General features: G+C 50.6%; 1 protein-coding gene across 3 annotated transcripts in view; it reads right to left on the bottom strand.

Annotated features, from left to right (window-relative positions):
- Positions 1-17,523, bottom strand: part of LOC119958969 (transcriptional-regulating factor 1-like) — a 123,133-nt gene that overhangs the window by 19,300 nt on the left and 86,310 nt on the right. For all 3 annotated transcript variants that reach the window (XM_038787496.1, XM_038787498.1, XM_038787497.1), the window contains exons 7-10: positions 11,906-12,088; positions 9,069-9,309; positions 4,905-4,959; positions 732-874 (exon numbers count right to left, since the gene is read on the bottom strand). In XM_038787496.1, the coding sequence (XP_038643424.1) occupies positions 732-874; positions 4,905-4,959; positions 9,069-9,309; positions 11,906-12,088 (622 nt within the window). The remainder of the gene's footprint in view (positions 1-731; positions 875-4,904; positions 4,960-9,068; positions 9,310-11,905; positions 12,089-17,523) is intronic.

Genomic DNA, 17,523 nt, shown 5'->3' with positions numbered 1-17,523 from the left:
CCAAAAGCATCTTAACGAGGTGCGGGCCACTGCACAACCCCGTCTGGTATGCCCCGAACGATATTGAGCAGTTCAGAGCTGCCGGCAGCAACTTTGAGATGGACGTTAACAGTTAGACCACAAGACATAGGAGCAGAATTAGGCCACTCGGCCCATCGAGTCTGCTCCGCCATTCAATCATGGCTGATATTTTTCCCATCCCCATTCTCCTGCCTTCTCCCCATAACCCCTGATCCCCTTATTGATCAAGAACCTATCCATCTCTGTCTTAAAGACACTCAGTGATTTGGCCTCCACAGCCTTCTGCGGCAAAGAGTTCCACAGATTCACCCCCCTCTGGCTGAAGAAATTCCTCCTCATCTCTGTTTTAAAGGATCGCCCCTTCAGTCTGAGGCTGTGGCCTCTGCTTCTAGTTTTTCCTACAAGTGGAAACATCCTCTCCACGTCCACTCTATCCCAGGCCTCGCAGTATCCTGTAAGTTTCAATAAGATCCCCCGTCATCCTTCTGAACTCCAACGAGTACAGACCCAGAGTCCTCAACCGTTCCTCATACGACAAGCTCTTCATTCCAGGGATCATTCTTGTGAACCTCCTCTGGACCCTTTCCAAGGCCCCAGCACATCCTTTCTTAGATATTAGTTATTAGAGATGGTCAGTCTAAGGACCCACCCATTTTAAACTGCTGCGTGGAGCGGTGGAGGGCTGCACAAAGCGCAAAGTATTAACCTACCTTTTTGTTGCACTTCTTCATTTTCCACCAATTCCTTCCAAGGGCTCCACACCAGACCTGCTTCATGTGGGTCCTGCCCACCTGGGATCGTGTCCACTAAGTCCGGGACCGTAGCCTGGAAACGAGGGCCGATGTTTATGCAGCTGGAGGAACAAAGATAACTTACTCAGCGGGACGCCAGGGGGCTACGTCAGGGGGAACCGTCCTCAGCACCCCCACCCTCTCGTCAATCAGCAGGTTCCTCAGCAAGAAGCCAAAGACTTTCCCCTTCAAATAACGACGGGATGTCGAAAGGGAACTCAGAAAGAATCCGGCTCACGGTTCCGATCGGAAAAATCGAGGTTGCATACGCCTTGAGAAACAAGTCTCTAAATGAGATGGTGGGGGGCAGTGAGGAACCGGGGGGGGTTTCGATACACAAGTCACAAAAAGTGAGGCATGACAAAAACGTAACAAACCTAACAAAGTGGCTCAATTTCAGAGGCATGGAAGTAAAAAGCAGAGAATGATGTTAAACGTGCACTCTGCCCACAGTTAGACCACACTGGGAGCACTGTGACCAGTTTCTGGTCTCCAATCAATAAAATGAGGCAGAAGATAAGGTGCAAAAGGGGTTTGCCAGAATGACACCAGAACTGAGATGTTGTAATCGTCAAGAACGGCTGATTTAGACTGGGCACTTCTCACTCCGAAGACAAAGCTGAAGGAGGTCCCTAAAATTACACGCTGGTTCAATAGGGTCAGCGTGGGCTGGTTTACACTTGTGGCTTCCGGGGGGGGGGGAGACCAGAATTAGAGGGTCTCTCAATATAAGACAGTCACTGACAAACCCAGTAAGGCAAATCGGGAGAAACTTCTTTACTCAGGGAGTGGGGAGAATGTGGGACTCGCTGCCACAGGGAGTGGGAGAATGTGGGACTCGCTCCCACGGGGAGTGGGGGGAATGTGGGACTCGCTGCCACAGGGAGTGGGAGAATGTGGGACTCGCCCCCCGCGGGGAGTGGGGAGAATGCAGGACTCGATCCCCACGGGGAGTGGGAGGAATGTGGGACTCGCTCCCATGGGGAGTGGGGAGAATGTGGGACTCGCTCCCACGGGGAGTGGGGAGAATGTGGGACTCGCTCCCACAGGGAGTGGGGAGAAGGTGGGACTCGCTCCCTTGAGGAGTGGGGAGAATGTGGGACTCGCTCCCACGGGGAGTGGGGAGAAGGTGGGACTCGCTCCCACGGGGAGTGGGGAGAATGTGGGACTCGCTCCCACGGGGAGTGGGGAGAAGGTGGGACTCGCTCCCATGAGGAGTGGGGAGAATGTGGGACTCGCTCCCACGGGGAGTGGGGAGAATGTGGGACTCGCTCCCACGGGGAGTGGGGGAGAATGTGGGACTCGCTCCCATGGGGAGTGGGTTGAATGTGGGATTCGCTCCCAGGGGGAGTGGGGAGAAGGCGGGACCCGCTCCCATGGGGAGTGGGGAGAATGTGGGACTCGCTCCCACGGGTAGTGTGGAGAATGCAGGACTCGATCCCCACGGGGAATGGGGAGAATGTGGGACTCGCTGCCACAGGGAGTGGGGAGAATGTGGGACTCGCTCCCCACGGGGAGCGGGAGGAATGTGGGACTCGCTCCCCACGGGGAGTGGGGAGAATGTGGGACTCGCTCCCACGGGGAGTGGGGAGAAGGTGGGACTCGCTCCCATGAGGAGTGGGGAGAATGTGGGACTCGCTCCCATGGGGAGTGGGGAGAATGTGGGACTCGCTCCCACGGGGAGTGGGGAGAAGGTGGGACTCGCTCCCACGGGGAGTGGGTAGAATGTGGGACTCGCTCCCATGGGGAGTGGGGAGAATGTGGGACTCGCTCCCACGGGGAGTGGGGAGAAGGTGGGACTCGCTCCCACGGGGAGTGGGGAGAATGTGGGACTCGCTCCCACGGGGAGTGGGGAGAATGTGGGACTCACTCCCACGGGGAGTGGGGGGAATGTGGGACTCGCTCCCACAGGGAGTGGGGAGAAGGTGGGACTCGCTCCCACGGGGAGTGAGGAGAATGTGGGACTCGCTCCCACGGGGAGTGGGGAGAATGTGGGACTCGTTCCCACTGGGTGAATAGAGTCATAAGAACATTAGAACTAGGAGCAGGAGTCGGCCATCTGGCCCCTCGAGCCTGCTCCGCCATTCAATTAAATCATGGCTGATCCTTTGTGGACTCAGCTCCACTTTCCGGCCCGAACACCATAACCCTTAATCCCTTTATTCTTCAAAAAACTATCTATCTTTACCTTAAAAATATTTAATGAAGGAGCCTCAGCTGCTTCACTGGGCAAGGAATTCCATAGATTCCCAACCCTTTGGGTGAAGAAGTTCCTCCTAAACTCAGTCCTAAATCTACTTACCCTTATTTTGAGGCTATGTCCCCTAGTTCTGCTTTCACCCGCCAGTGGAAACAACCTGCCCGCATCTATCCTATCTATTCCCTTCATAATTTTAAATGTTTCTACAAGATCCCCCCTCATCCTTCTAAATTTCAACGAGTACAGTCCCAGTCTACTCAACCTCTCCTCATAATCCAACCCCTTCAGCTCTGGGATTAACCTAGTGAATCTCCTCTGCACACCCTCCAGTACCAGTATGTCCTTTCTCAAGAAAGGAGACCAAAACTGAACACAATACTCCAGGTGTGGCCTCACTAACACCTTATACAATTGCAACACAACCTCCCTAGTCTTAAACTCCATCCCTCTAGCAATGAAGGACAAAATTCCATTTGCCTTCGTAATCACCTGTTGCACCTGTAAACCAACTTTCTGTGACTCATGCACTAGCACACCCAGGTCTCTCTGCACAGCGGCATGCTTTAATATTTTATTGTTTAAATAATAATCCCGTTTGCTGTTATTCCTACCAAAATGGATAACCTCACATTTGTCAACATTGTATTCCATCTGCCAGACCCGAGCCCATTCACTTAACCTATCCAAATCCCTCTGCAGACTTCCAGTATCCTCTGCACTTTTCGCTTTACCACTCTTCTTATTGTCATCTGCAAACTTGGACACATTGCCCTTGGTCCCCAACTCCAAATCATCTATGTAGATGGTGAACAATTGTGGGCCCAACACGGATCCCTGAGAGACACCACTAGCTACTGATTGCCAACCAGAGAAACATCCATTAATCCCCACTCTTTGCTTTCTATTAATTAACCAACCCTCTATCCATGCTACTACTTTACCCTTAATGCCATGCATCTTTATCTTATGCAGCAACCTTTTGTGTGGCACCTTGTCAAAGGCTTTCTGGAAATCCAGATATACCACATCCATTGGCTCCCCGTTATCTACTGCACTGGTAATATCCTCAAAAAATTCCACTAAATTAGTTAGGCACGACCTGCCCTTTATGAACCCATGCTGCGTCTGCCCAATGGGACAATTTCTATCCAGATGCCTCACTATTTCTTCCTTGATGATAGATTCCAGCATCTTCCCTACTACCGAAGTTAAGCTCACTGGCCTATAATTTCCTGCTCTCTGCCTACCTCTTATTTTAAACAGTGGTGTCCCGTTTGCTAATTTCCAATCCACCGGGATCACCCCAGAGTCGAGTGAATTTCGGTAAATTATCACTAGTGCATCTGCAATTTCCCTAGCCATCTCTTTTAGCACTCTGGGATGCATTCCATCAGGGCCAGGAGACTTGTCTACCTTTAGCCCCATTAGCTTGCCCATCACTCCCTCCTTAGTGATAACAATCCTCTCAAGGTCCTCACCTGTCATAGCCTCATTTCTATCAGTCGCTGGCATGTTATTTGTGTCTTCCACTGTGAAGACCGACCCAAAAAACCTGTTCAGTTCCTCAGCCATTTCCTCATTTCCCATTATTAAATCTCCCTTCTCATCCTCTAAAGGACCAATATTTACCTTAGCCACTCTTTTTTATTTTATATATTTGTAAAAACTTTTACTGTCTGTTTTTATATTCTGAGCAAGTTTATGAAAAACTGGCTGCTGAGCGGGGGTTTGCGCGATCGGGATCACCGCGGACAACAGCTCTGTGACCCTCCCGACACCTGCCCGCGCAATCCACCCACAGGTCGCGCTCCCGGGTTTGGAGAACACTGATCCAGAGCTGAATGTAACCTGCACTGTGACACTGGGAGCGGATTGGTGAGGACTATACTCACGGAGCCGGAATGTTCCGTGATGTGGCGCTATCCTGCTGATCAAACTCAAATCCATCTATTGAAAGAAAAATATTTTTTAATGCAGACTTGGATTGAATTGTTATTCTAAAGTTACACAGAACGGCCCTTACCCTGAATAAACAGTGACTCTGTACATTTACACAGTGAGTGATCCTCACCCTGCTGAATAAACAGTGACTCTGTACAGTTACACAGTGAGTGATCCTCAGCCTGCTGAATAAACAGTGACTCTGTACAGTTACACAGTGAGTGATCCTCACCCTGCTGAATAAACAGTGACTCTGTACAGTTACACAGTGAGTGATCACACCCTGAATAAACAGTGACTCTGTACAGCTACACAGTGAGTGACCCTCATCCTGAATAAACAGTGACTCTGTACAGTTACACAGTGAGTGATCCTCACCCTGCTGAATAAACAGTGCCTCTGTACAGTTACACAGTGAGTGATCACACCCTGAATAAACAGTGATTCTGTACAGTTACACAGTGAGTGACCCTCATCCTGAATAAACAGTGACTCTGTACAGTTACACAGTGAGTGATCCTCACCCTGCTGAATAAACAGTGACTCTGTACAGTTACACAGTGAGTGATCACACCCTGAATAAACAGTGACTCTGTACAGTTACACAGTGAATGACCCTCACCCTGCTGAATAAACAGTGACTCTGTACAGTTACACAGTGAGTGATCCTCACCCTGCTGAATAAACAGTGACTCTGTACAGTTACACAGTGAGTGATCCTCACCCTGCTGAATAAACAGTGACTCTGTACAGTTACACAGTGAGTGATCCTCACCCTGCTGAATAAACAGTGACTCTGTACAGTTACACAGTGAGTGATCCTCACCCTGCTGAATAAACAGTGACTCTGTACAGTTACACAGTGAGTGATCCTCACCCTGCTGAATAAACAGTGACTCTGTACAGTTACACAGTGAGTGATCCTCACCCTGAATAAACAGTGACTCTGTACAGTTACACAGTGAGTGATCCTCACCCTGCTGAATAAACAGTGACTCTGTACAGTTACACAGTGAGTGATCCTCACCCTGCTGAATAAACAGTGACTCTGTACAGTTACACAGTGAGTGATCCTCACCCTGCTGAATAAACAGTGACTCTGTACAGTTACACAGTGAGTGATCCTCACCCTGAATAAACAGTGACTCTGTACAGTTACACAGTGAGTGATCCTCAGCCTGCTGAATAAACAGTGACTCTGTACAGTTACACAGTGAGTGATCCTCACCCTGCTGAATAAACAGTGACTCTGTACAGTTACACAGTGAGTGATCACACCCTGAATAAACAGTGACTCTATACAGCTACACAGTGAGTGACCCTCATCCTGAATAAACAGTGACTCTGTACAGTTACACAGTGAGTGATCCTCGCCCTGCTGAATAAACAGTGACTCTGTACAGTTACACAGTGAGTGATCACACCCTGAATAAACAGTGATTCTGTACAGTTACACAGTGAGTGACCCTCATCCTGAATAAACAGTGACTCTGTACAGTTACACAGTGAGTGATCCTCACCCTGCTGAATAAACAGTGACTCTGTACAGTTACACAGTGAGTGATCACACCCTGAATAAACAGTGACTCTGTACAGTTACACAGTGAGTGATCCTCACCCTGCTGAATAAACAGTGACTCTGTACAGTTACACCGTGAGTGATCCTGACCCTGCTGAATAAACAGTGACTCTGTACAGTTACACAGTGAGTGATCCTCACCCTGAATAAACAGTGACTCTGTACAGTTACACAGTGAATGACCCTCACCCTGCTGAATAAACAGTGACTCTGTACAGTTACACAGTGAGTGATCCTCACCCTGCTGAATAAACAGTGACTCTGTACAGTTACACAGTGAGTGATCCTCACCCTGCTGAATAAACAGTGACTCTGTACAGTTACACAGTGAGTGATCCTCACCCTGAATAAACAGTGACTCTGTACAGTTACACAGTGAGTGATCCTCACCCTGCTGAATAAACAGTGACTCTGTACAGTTACACAGTGAGTGATCCTCACCCTGCTGAATAAACAGTGACTCTGTACAGTTACACAGTGAGTGATCCTCACCCTGAATAAACAGTGACTCTGTACAGTTACACAGTGAGTGATCCTCACCCTGCTGAATAAACAGTGACTCTGTACAGTTACACAGTGAGTGATCCTCACCCTGCTGAATAAACAGTGACTCTGTACAGTTACACAGTGAGTGATCCTCACCCTGCTGAATAAACAGTGACTCTGTACAGTTACACAGTGAGTGATCCTCACCCTGAATAAACAGTGACTCTGTACAGTTACACAGTGAGTGATCCTCACCCTGCTGAATAAACAGTGACTCTGTACAGTTACACAGTGAGTGATCCTCACCCTGCTGAATAAACAGTGACTCTGTACAGTTACACAGTGAGTGATCCTCACCCTGAATAAACAGTCACTCTGTACAGTTACACGGTGAGTGATCCTCACCCTGCTGAATAAACACTGACTCTGTACAGTTACACAGTGAGTGATCCTCACCCTGAATAAACAGTGATTCTGTACAGTTACACAGTGAGTGATCCTCACCCTGCTGAATAAACAGTGACTCTGTACAGTTACACAGTGAGTGACCCTCACCCTGCTGAATAAACAGTGACTCTGTACAGTTACACAGTGAGTGACCCTCACCCTGCTGAATAAACAGTGACTCTGTACAGTTACACAGTGAGTGATCCTCACCCTGCTGAATAAACAGTGACTCTGTACAGTTACACAGTGAGTGATCCTCACCCTGCTGAATAAACAGTGACTCTGTACAGTTACACAGTGAGTGATCCTCACCCTGCTGAATAAACAGTGACTCTGTACAGTTACACAGTGAGTGATCCTCACCCTGCTGCATAAACAGTGACTCTGTACAGTTACACAGTGAGTGATCCTCACCCTGCTGAATAAACAGTGACTCTGTACAGTTACACAGTGAGTGATCCTCACCCTGAATAAACAGTGACTCTGTACAGTTACACAGTGAGTGATCCTCACCCTGCTGAATAAACAGTGACTCTGTACAGTTACACAGTGAGTGATCCTCACCCTGCTGAATAAACAGTGACTCTGTACAGTTAAACAGTGAGTGACCCTCATCCTGAATAAACAGTGACTCTGTACAGTTACACAGTGAGTGATCCTCACCCTGCTGAATAAACAGTGACTCTGTACAGTTACACAGTGAGTGATCCTCACCCTGCTGAATAAACAGTGACTCTGTACAGTTACACAGTGAGTGACCCTCACCCTGCTGAATAAACAGTGACTCTGTACAGTTACACAGTGAGTGATCCTCACCCTGCTGAATAAACAGTGACTCTGTACAGTTACACAGTGAGTGATCCTCACCCTGCTGAATAAACAGTGACTCTGTACAGTTACACAGTGAGTGACCCTCACCCTGCTGAATAAACAGTGACTCTGTACAGTTACACAGTGAGTGATCCTCACCCTGAATAAACAGTGACTCTGTACAGTTACACAGTGAGTGATCCTCACCCTGCTGAATAAACAGTGACTCTGTACAGTTACACAGTGAGTGACCCTCACCCTGCTGAATAAACAGTGACTCTGTACAGTTACACAGTGAGTGATCCTCACCCTGAATAAACAGTGACTCTGTACAGTTACACAGTGAGTGATCCTCACCCTGCTGAATAAACAGTGACTCTGTACAGTTACACAGTGAGTGACCCTCACCCTGCTGAATAAACAGTGACTCTGTACAGTTACACAGGGATTCCTACCCTCAATATCAGTAACTCTGCACAGTTACACTGTGAGAGAACCTCACCGTGAATAAACAATGACTCTCACTTTGCAGTGTTTTATTTGGGCAGTAGTACGGGTATATAGACAGCGTCCACAGCGAAGACAGGCAATGAAAAGATCCCTTTGTTAGTGGCTATTTCGCGGACATTCTCAGAAGTGCATCTATCTGAGGTGGACGAGGAGACGGTTAAGAAGTCTGTGTTGCCAATCATTGCCAAATCACTGTAAGTTAGTACACCCAGTGCTTGTGGAATGAGGAGTCATTGCTTTGAGGCGGTCAGCGTGCTGGAGAGGGAAGAGAGTGGATACTTACTGAACCTGGTACACGGGAATGGGGACGGCGTGGAATTGGAGCTGGGATCGATGGCGCTGAGATTAGAGAACAGTCCCGAGGCCTTGCGGTTAGGATTGAGCATCGGCAGCGGTGTGTAATGGGGTGACTCCAAGGAGGGAGCTGAAGATGATAGCTGCTGTCCCTCGGCGGTACCTGCTGAACGTAGACAGCTTTGATAGACTGTGACAGGATAATACTCGGGAACGAGAGATTGGGAACTCTGCAGAATAACACAAAGAGATCCAGAGTCACTAACCCTGATATTATTGTCCAATAAACTGACAATCCTCTAAAAGGAAATGTATTTATATCAGCCCATTACCCACCCCAGGTCATCCAAAACACTTTACAGCTAGCCAAGTACCTTCCTTTGAAATGTAGTCAAAAATTAATAATCCTTATTAGTGTCACAAGTCGGCTTACATTAACACTGCAATGGAGTTACTGTGAAAAGCCCCTAGTCGCCACACTCCGGCGCCTGTTCGGGTACACAGAGGGAGAATTCAGAATGTCCAATTCACCCAACAGCACGTCCTTCGGGACTTGTGGGAGGAAACCGGCGCCCCCGGAGGAAACCCACGCAGACACGGGGGAGAACGTGCAGACTCCGCACAGACGGTGAGCCAAGCCGGGAATCGAACCCGGGAACCTGGCTCTGTGAAGCCACAGTGCTAACCGCTGTGCTACCGCGCTCAGGAAACCCAGCAGCCCATTCTGGATGATGAGCAAATGCAATGCTTTGATGGATGAGTATTGGCCAGGATACCAAGGATACCAAGACTCCGAGGGCGATAGTGCCGCTCGCTGACTCATAGCTGAAGTGTACACGTGAAAGATGGTGAACTTACAAACTGTATGGGTGTATGGGGGGGGGGGGGGGGGGGAGGGAGGTGGTGGGAGGGAGGTGGAGAAGAGTCCAGAATACTGGGGCAGAACTTTTTTAAAAGTTGGAGTCAGGGGTGCTGTTAGTAAACACCCCCTAACGCGACGGACAGAGGAAATCTGGGACTCTTCCCACAAAATGCCGTCGAGGGCGGGAGAGGGAGAGCAGGGAAGCCGTCGAGTTCGAGGTAACAAAAGTCTGGCTGTTGTCAGGGGTGGACTCGGGCGATATTAGGGGGATGTGGCGCTAACAATTGTACACAAAGACTCAAGTGAAGTACAAGAGAGGCTTTATTGCTGTGAGATGCTATTCCTCCGGCGGCAGCTGTATAATAGGATCTCAGTGAAGCCAGCGCATATTTATACACAAGCTCCCTGTGGGTGGAGCTAGCTGGCAGGGGCTTACCGGAGGAACCTGTATTACAGGTACGGCCATACATCCCCTACTGCAAGCACACATATATATAGTGGTTGTATCACCACAGGGGAGGGGGGGTACATCTGGGGGGTGGGGGGGGGGGGGATCGATCCAGTTCTGGTCACCTCATTATAGGAAGGATGTGGATGCTTTGGAGAGGGGACAGAGGAGATTTACCAGGATGCTGCCTGGACTGGAGGGCATGTCTTATGAAGAAATGTTGAGGGAGCTAGGGCTTTTCTCACTGGAGCGAAGAAGGCAGAGAGGTGACTTGATAGAGGTGTACAAGGTGATGAGAGGCATGGATAGAGTGGATAGCCAGAGACTTTTCCCCAGGGCGGAAATGGCTGTCACAAGGGGACATCATTTTAAGGTGATTGGAGGAAGGTATAGGGGAGATGTCAGAGGGAGGTTCTGTACACAGAGAGTGGTGGGTGTGTGGAATGCACGGCCAGCAGAGGTGGTGGAGTCAGAGTCATTAGGGACATTTGAGCGACTCTTAGACAGGCACATGGACAGCAGGAAATTGAAGGGGTGTAGGTTAGGTTGATCTTAGATTAGGATAAATGGTTGGCACAATAACGTGGGCCGAAGGGCCTGTACTGTGCTGTACTGTTCTATGTTCCATGATCTATGTTGTATGACCTCTCCCTCCCCACGGGCTACACGGTGGGAGCGAGTCCCACATTCTCCCCACTCCCCGTGGGAGCCAGTCCCACACTCTCCCCACTCCCTGTGGGAGCGAGTCCCACATTCTCCCCACTCCCCGTGGGAGCCAGTCCCACATTCTCCCCACTCCCCGTGGGAGCGAGTCCCACATTCTCCCCGTGGGAGCGAGTCCCACATTCTCCCCACTCCCCGTGGGAGCGAGTCCCACATTCTCTCCACTCCCCGTGGGAGCGAGTCCCACATTCTCCCCACTCCCCGTGGGAGTGAGTCCCACATTCTCCCCACTCCCCGTGGGAGCGAGTCCCACATTCTCCCCACTCCCCGTGGGAGCCAGTCCCACCTTCTCCCCCACTCCCCGTGGGAGCGAGTCCCACATTCTCCCCACTCCCCGTGGGAGCGAGTCCCACATTCTCCCCACTCCCCGTGGGGAGAGAGTCCCACATTCTCCGCACTCCCCGTGGGGAGGGAGTCCCACATTCTCCGCACTCCCTGTGGGGAGCGAGTCCCACATTCTCCGCACTCCCTGTGGGGAGCGAGTCCCACATTCTCCCCACTCCCCGTGGGAGTGAGTCCCACATTCTCCCCACTCCCCGTGGGAGCGAGTCCCACATTCTCCCCACTCCCCGTGGGAAGCGAGTCCCACATTCTCCCCACTCCCCGTGGGAGCGAGTCCCACATTCTCCCCACTCCCCGTGGGAGCGAGTCCCACATTCTCCCCACTCCCCGTGGGAGCGAGTCCCACATTCTCCCCACTCCCCGTGGGAGCGAGTCCGTCCGTCTGTAGCAGAGGAAACCAGGAAATGAATAACAGGCAAAGAAAGGCTGACGGAAAACAAAACTGATCCACCTCTTGTGCCGGAAAGTCAGCCATTGTGGTGAGGGCTGGTATGTCCTGCTCAGCGAGGAAGCTGCCTGGGTTCTCCTCCAGGAGGGCATCTTGCCGGCATTGGTCACTTTTCACTGACATGGAAGTGGCTGTGAAGGACGGAGATAGTTGGCTGCAATCCCTTGGAGCTTTCTCGACATCATTCTACAAAGACAACAGTTTACATTAGTTATGTTGAATATATAACCCGGAAAGAGGACATTCGCCCTAACTGGACTGTAACCGTTCTTATATTACACACCTGTTTCTTCATGTCACCCTTTCTTTATCGCCGTGTCCTGTTCGTCTCTCCCTCATGTCTTTATCCAGCTTCCCCCTTAAATGTATCGACTCTATTCACCTCGAGCACCACCCCATGGGAGCGAGTCCCACATTCTCCCCACTCCCCGTGGGAGCGAGTCCCACATTCTCCCCACTCCCCGTGGGAGCGAGTCCCACATTCACCCCACTCCCCGTGGGAGCGAGTCCCACATTCTCCCCACTCCCCGTGGGAGCGAGTCCCACATTCTCCCCACTCCCCATGGGAGCGAGTCCCACATTCTCCCCACTCCCCGTGGGAGCGAATCCCACATTCTCCCCACTCCCCGTGGGAGCGAGTCCCACATTCTCCCCACTCCCCGTGGGAGCGAGGTCAAACATTCTCCCCACTCCCCGTGGCAGCGAGTACCATATTCTCCCCACTCCCCATGGGAGCGAGTCCCACATTCTCCCCACTCCCCGTGGGAGCGAGACCCACATTCTCCCCACTCCCCGTGGGAGCGAGTCCCACATTCTCCCCACTCCCCGTGGGAGCGAGTCTCACATTCTCCCCACTCCCCGTGGGAGTGAGTCCCACATTCTCCCCACTCCCCGTGGGAGCGAGTCCCACATTCTCCCCACTCCCCGTGGGAGCGAGTCCCACATTCTCCTCACTCCCCGTGGGAGCGAGTCCCACATTCTCCCCGCTCTCTGGGTAAAGAAATTCCTCATGAATTCTCCATCGGATTTATTCGTGACTATTTTATGTTGGTGACAGCCTGTCTTTAGTCTCATTGTGGTATCACAGGGCGCAGTAACATAATGGACTAACGGCCAGGACTAACAATCCAGTAGGCTTGATTTCAGACCCCCAAATCCACAGCGGTGGGAATTTAAACCCAAATCAGTAAATGAATCTGGTGACCTCGAAACTACCGGACGTTCTCAAAACCCATCTCCTTCACCTTTTCGGATGGAAAATCTGCCGCCGTTACCCAGGCTGGCCTTGAAATCATAGAATTTACAGGGCAGAAAGAGGCCATTCAGCCCATCGAGTCTGCACCGGCCCTTGGAAAGAGCACCCTACCCAAAAAAATTTTTTTAAAAAAAGTGTCTTTGCTACATCTGCCCCATCAAATCTTCTTCGCAATCTTAAAGACGTCAAATCGGGTCACCCTCCCCTCCTCCTTCCTCTTCATAAAGAAAAAGCCAGCCTGTACAATCATTCCTGAGAGTTACAACCTCTGTGCTCTGCTATCGACACAGCTCAGGGACCACATCAGGCCAAGTCGCTGTGACACCCACTCTTTAATCTCCCGTGAGACAGAAGGAGTTTTGAGATTCAGTGATAAGTGCTAGCAGAAAGCAGGGCGATAAGAATCATTGAATGCCATTTGTACAACGTACATCAAAGCCCCCAGTGATCAGACTGCGTTGTTTGCATTGTTATCTAGCATCCAGATAGGGAGAGGGTTAACTCTGTGAACGCAGGAAAGGAATTGAAATGAAAATGGCCTTTGCTCACACAACAATCCTGAAGAATCTTTCTCGCAGGTCTTTTTATAGTAAAGCAAGAGCGCACACGACCTACAACTAGAGGTCAGCTGAGTGATGTTCAGAGCCGTGTGTACCAGCTCTTGGAGATAGTTCCTCGCTTTTACCCTTTACTATATATTTGTAAGTGGTTCAAAGAGTCAATAAAGAATTCAGTTAACCTACATATCACAAAGATTTCTTCAGATCTACCAAACTAACCAACACCCTACAACGTGGTGACAGCTTGTGGAGAAAAAAACAAAACCTGGCAGAGAAAAAGTAAAATGCTTAGAGAAGAAATCACCAGGAATAAGGTCCAAAGAAAGGCTTGGAAGCTGAAGGCAGAAATTAATAATTCCGTCCTGAATCTCCTTCGGAAGTCCAGCTTCAAATCCCAGTCGGCAGTCCAAACAGGCTAAACATTTTAAAGTTCCGGGCGACAACTAGTTCTGGGAAATCTAAATAATTCAGAGTCAGAAGACACTGATTTGCGGGCGGAATATTTGGCGGCCAAATCGGGAAAAATAATACATTTTTACAATCCAGGAGAATCGTGACTCCTAATCTCAACTGAGGGCAAGCAAAGGCCAAGATTCAACAAATTTGTCATTTTAAAGTGAAATACTTAGAAACATGCTGAGCAAGAGGACTCTGCAGGCTGCCGCTCCAGGCAACCGTTGCTGAAACCTTCCCCTTTTGTCTCCGAGTGAAAACTCTTAAATCGGGATCTTTAAAAAATTTAGCCATGGACTGATACAAGGCCCAGATCAAACGTCACAGTGGGCATAATTTCCGGATTGCATCGCATCTAAGTAGAAACCCGTTTGACGAATTCGCTGATCGATAATTCTTAAGCTGTGCTGTACGCTGACGAGTCTTCAACCAGCTTTGATGAAATAGCAAACGTTGTTGACAAATATTTTAATCTTCCAACTTTGGAGCGTGCAGCATTTAAAAAGAGGGATACAATTTCCCCACCCCCACTCCCCAGTAGCTACAAAAGGGGAAAAAGACATTACCCGAGCAAACTACACAGGGGAGGCAGGGAACGTTCCACAATTCCCCCAAATATATATTTTTGGAAGCCCTGACGCATTACCCAAACTGCAAGGGTCCAGGACAAATGGCCCTTCGGCCTACGATGTTGTGCCGAACCTTTGTGTTGGATTGATCATAGATTATCATAGAATTTGCAGTGCAGAAGGAGGCCATTCGGCCCATCGAGTCTGCACCGGCTCTTGGAAAGAGCACCCTACCCAAGGTCAACACCTCCACCCTGACCACCTTAACCCAGTAACCCCACCCAACGCTAAGGGAAATTTTGGACACTAAGGACAATTTATCATGGCCAATCCACCCAACCTGCACACCCTTGGACTGGACAGCAGGGAGGACTGAACAATCGACTGCGAATGAAGGAAAGCTCTCTGATGAAAGTAAACAAATCATGAAAAAGGAAAATGAAAGGAGGTTGGAAAATATTTGCATCAAAATCATTTTGAAGCACAAAATTAAAGCTAAGTTTGAACACGCTTGATAAACTAAAGTCTCAAATGAACGAAACTGTTTGCGATCGGAACAAATTTCTGAGGAATCTCAAAACACAAGGATGAAATAACAGGGGCGGGATTCTGTGATCCTGGCGCTAAGTGTTGACGTCGTCGGAAATGCCGTCGCGTTTCTCGACGGCGTCAACATGGCCTCAGGATCAGCAATTCTGGCCCCTACAGGGGGCCAGCACGGCACGGGAGCGGCCCACGTCGCTCCAGCTGCCGATCCCGGCGTGAACGGGTCGCCACGGGGTCCCGCGCATGCGCAGTGGCACCGGCGCCAACACGCGCATGCGGAGCGGCTCCCATCTCCGCGCCGGCCCCAACGCACCAGGAGGGCTACAGGGGCCGGCGTGGGATTGGCTCCTCCTGTGCTGTCCACCGGGATTAAATCATCGCGTTCACAGGATCAGGCGGCATGCACAAGAGATGATATAACGGTTCTTGAAAGTTTGTTGCAGTGTCTCAGGGCCATCGAATACAAATAATGTGCTGATGATTCAGCAGTGTGTGTGTGACACCCACTCTGTTTCTGTGGTCGTCGGGTGGGCCTTTGAACCGCTTACCAAGGAGGTGGCGCACCCCCCCCCCCCCCCCCCCCCCCCCCCCCCCACCCCAAAGTGCAGCAAACAACAACAGGCAGCAGGATGGAAGTTGAGCGAAAGTGAGAAGCGAGCAACGGGTAACTTGGGGTTAGGAGGAAGTCCACTGCTTTTGGACCTTCCCATCAGCCAGTCACCGAGCAGCGTCGCTAAACTACATTTTCTGGTTGGGTGACAATCAGACGAAGGTGGGAGCACAGCGTGGAAGGAAGGGGTGAGCAAGGATGACCTGGGGTGGGGTGTGGGGGTGTGGGGAGGAGACAAAATACAATCATAGTTTTTTTTCTTAAGCTCTCCACCAGGCCTCATGTTTAGCTCATGTTCCTACCTGTAGAGGTGTGAGCAAGGCACGGATCATAGACGCCATACATGGAGGCCATTTGGCCCATCGTGTCTGCCCCGAACTTCTGAAAGAGCACCCCACCCAGGCCCAACCACCCGTCCAACCTCCGTAACCCCACCTAACCGCTGGACACCAAAGGGCAATTTCTGTTTATTACCGCCTGTCCACCTCACCTGCACACCTTTGGACCGTGGGAGGAAACCGGAGCCCCCGGAGGAAACCCACGCAGACACGGGGAGGACGTGCAGACTCCGCACAGGTAGTGACCCAAGCCGGGAATCGAACCCGGGACCCTGGAGCTGTGAGGTAGCCGTGCTAACCACAGTGCTGCCGTGCTGTCCTTAGCGAGGTTACATGGCATGGTACGGCGAGGGATGAGTAATACAACGAGAGCCGAAGGGCCTGTTCTACGTTCTATACCAGCCAATACCAGGAGCTCGCACACAACCCCCAGCATCAATCTGTTTTTAAAATGTGAATTAGTTAAGATTATCTTGCCACCTTCGCACGGTAGCACAGCGGTTAGCACTGTTGCTTCGCAGCTCCAGGGTCCTGGGTTCGATTCCCGGCTTGGGTCACTGTCTGTGCGGAGCCTGCACGTTCTCCTCGTGTCTGCGTGGGATTCCTCCGGGTGCTCCGGTTTCCTCCCACAGTCCAAAGATAGAACATAGAACAGTACAGCACAGAACAGGCCCTTCGGCCCTCGATGTTGTGCCGAGCCATGATCACCCCACTCAAAACTTGTGCAGGTTAGGTCAATAGGCTATGTTAAAATTGCCCTTAGTGTCCAAAAAAAGGTGATGTGGGGTTACGGGGATAGGGTGGAGGTGTGGGGTGCTCTTTCCAAGGGCCGGTGCAGACTCGATGGGCCGAATGGCCTCCGACTGCACTGTAAATTCTGTGATTCTATCTCCTCCCACAGTGCAATTGCCCAGTTCTTGCAGGCACCCCAGACACACTCCCCCCCCTCTATTGTTTTTGGATGTATAGAAAGGCCACCCACCCATCATGTCCATGCTAGCTCTCTGACTGAAGCTCCGTACTCTCATCCAGTTTTCCTTGTCTGCTTTCCCGTATTTCCTGGTCTCAGCTCCACGCATTGCTGGAAGGAGTTCATTAAGAGCGCACCTTCGCGGGCCATCCAAACAGAAGCCTCTTATCGGCAGCCCCCGACACCCTGGATGCTCCAGTGAAAAGTTGATCCATACCGAGCCCAGACCACCCTCTTCTTTACATTACCCCGCCCCCTTTGCATCCCCTTCACATCTCTGTGAGCTGCTCTTGCTCCTGAAACTGTGCAATCCACACTCG

This window comes from Scyliorhinus canicula, chromosome 31, assembly GCF_902713615.1.
Source record: "Scyliorhinus canicula chromosome 31, sScyCan1.1, whole genome shotgun sequence".
Classification (NCBI taxonomy): Eukaryota; Metazoa; Chordata; class Chondrichthyes; order Carcharhiniformes; family Scyliorhinidae; genus Scyliorhinus; species Scyliorhinus canicula.
This window is presented reverse-complemented; position numbering and strand designations above follow the sequence as displayed.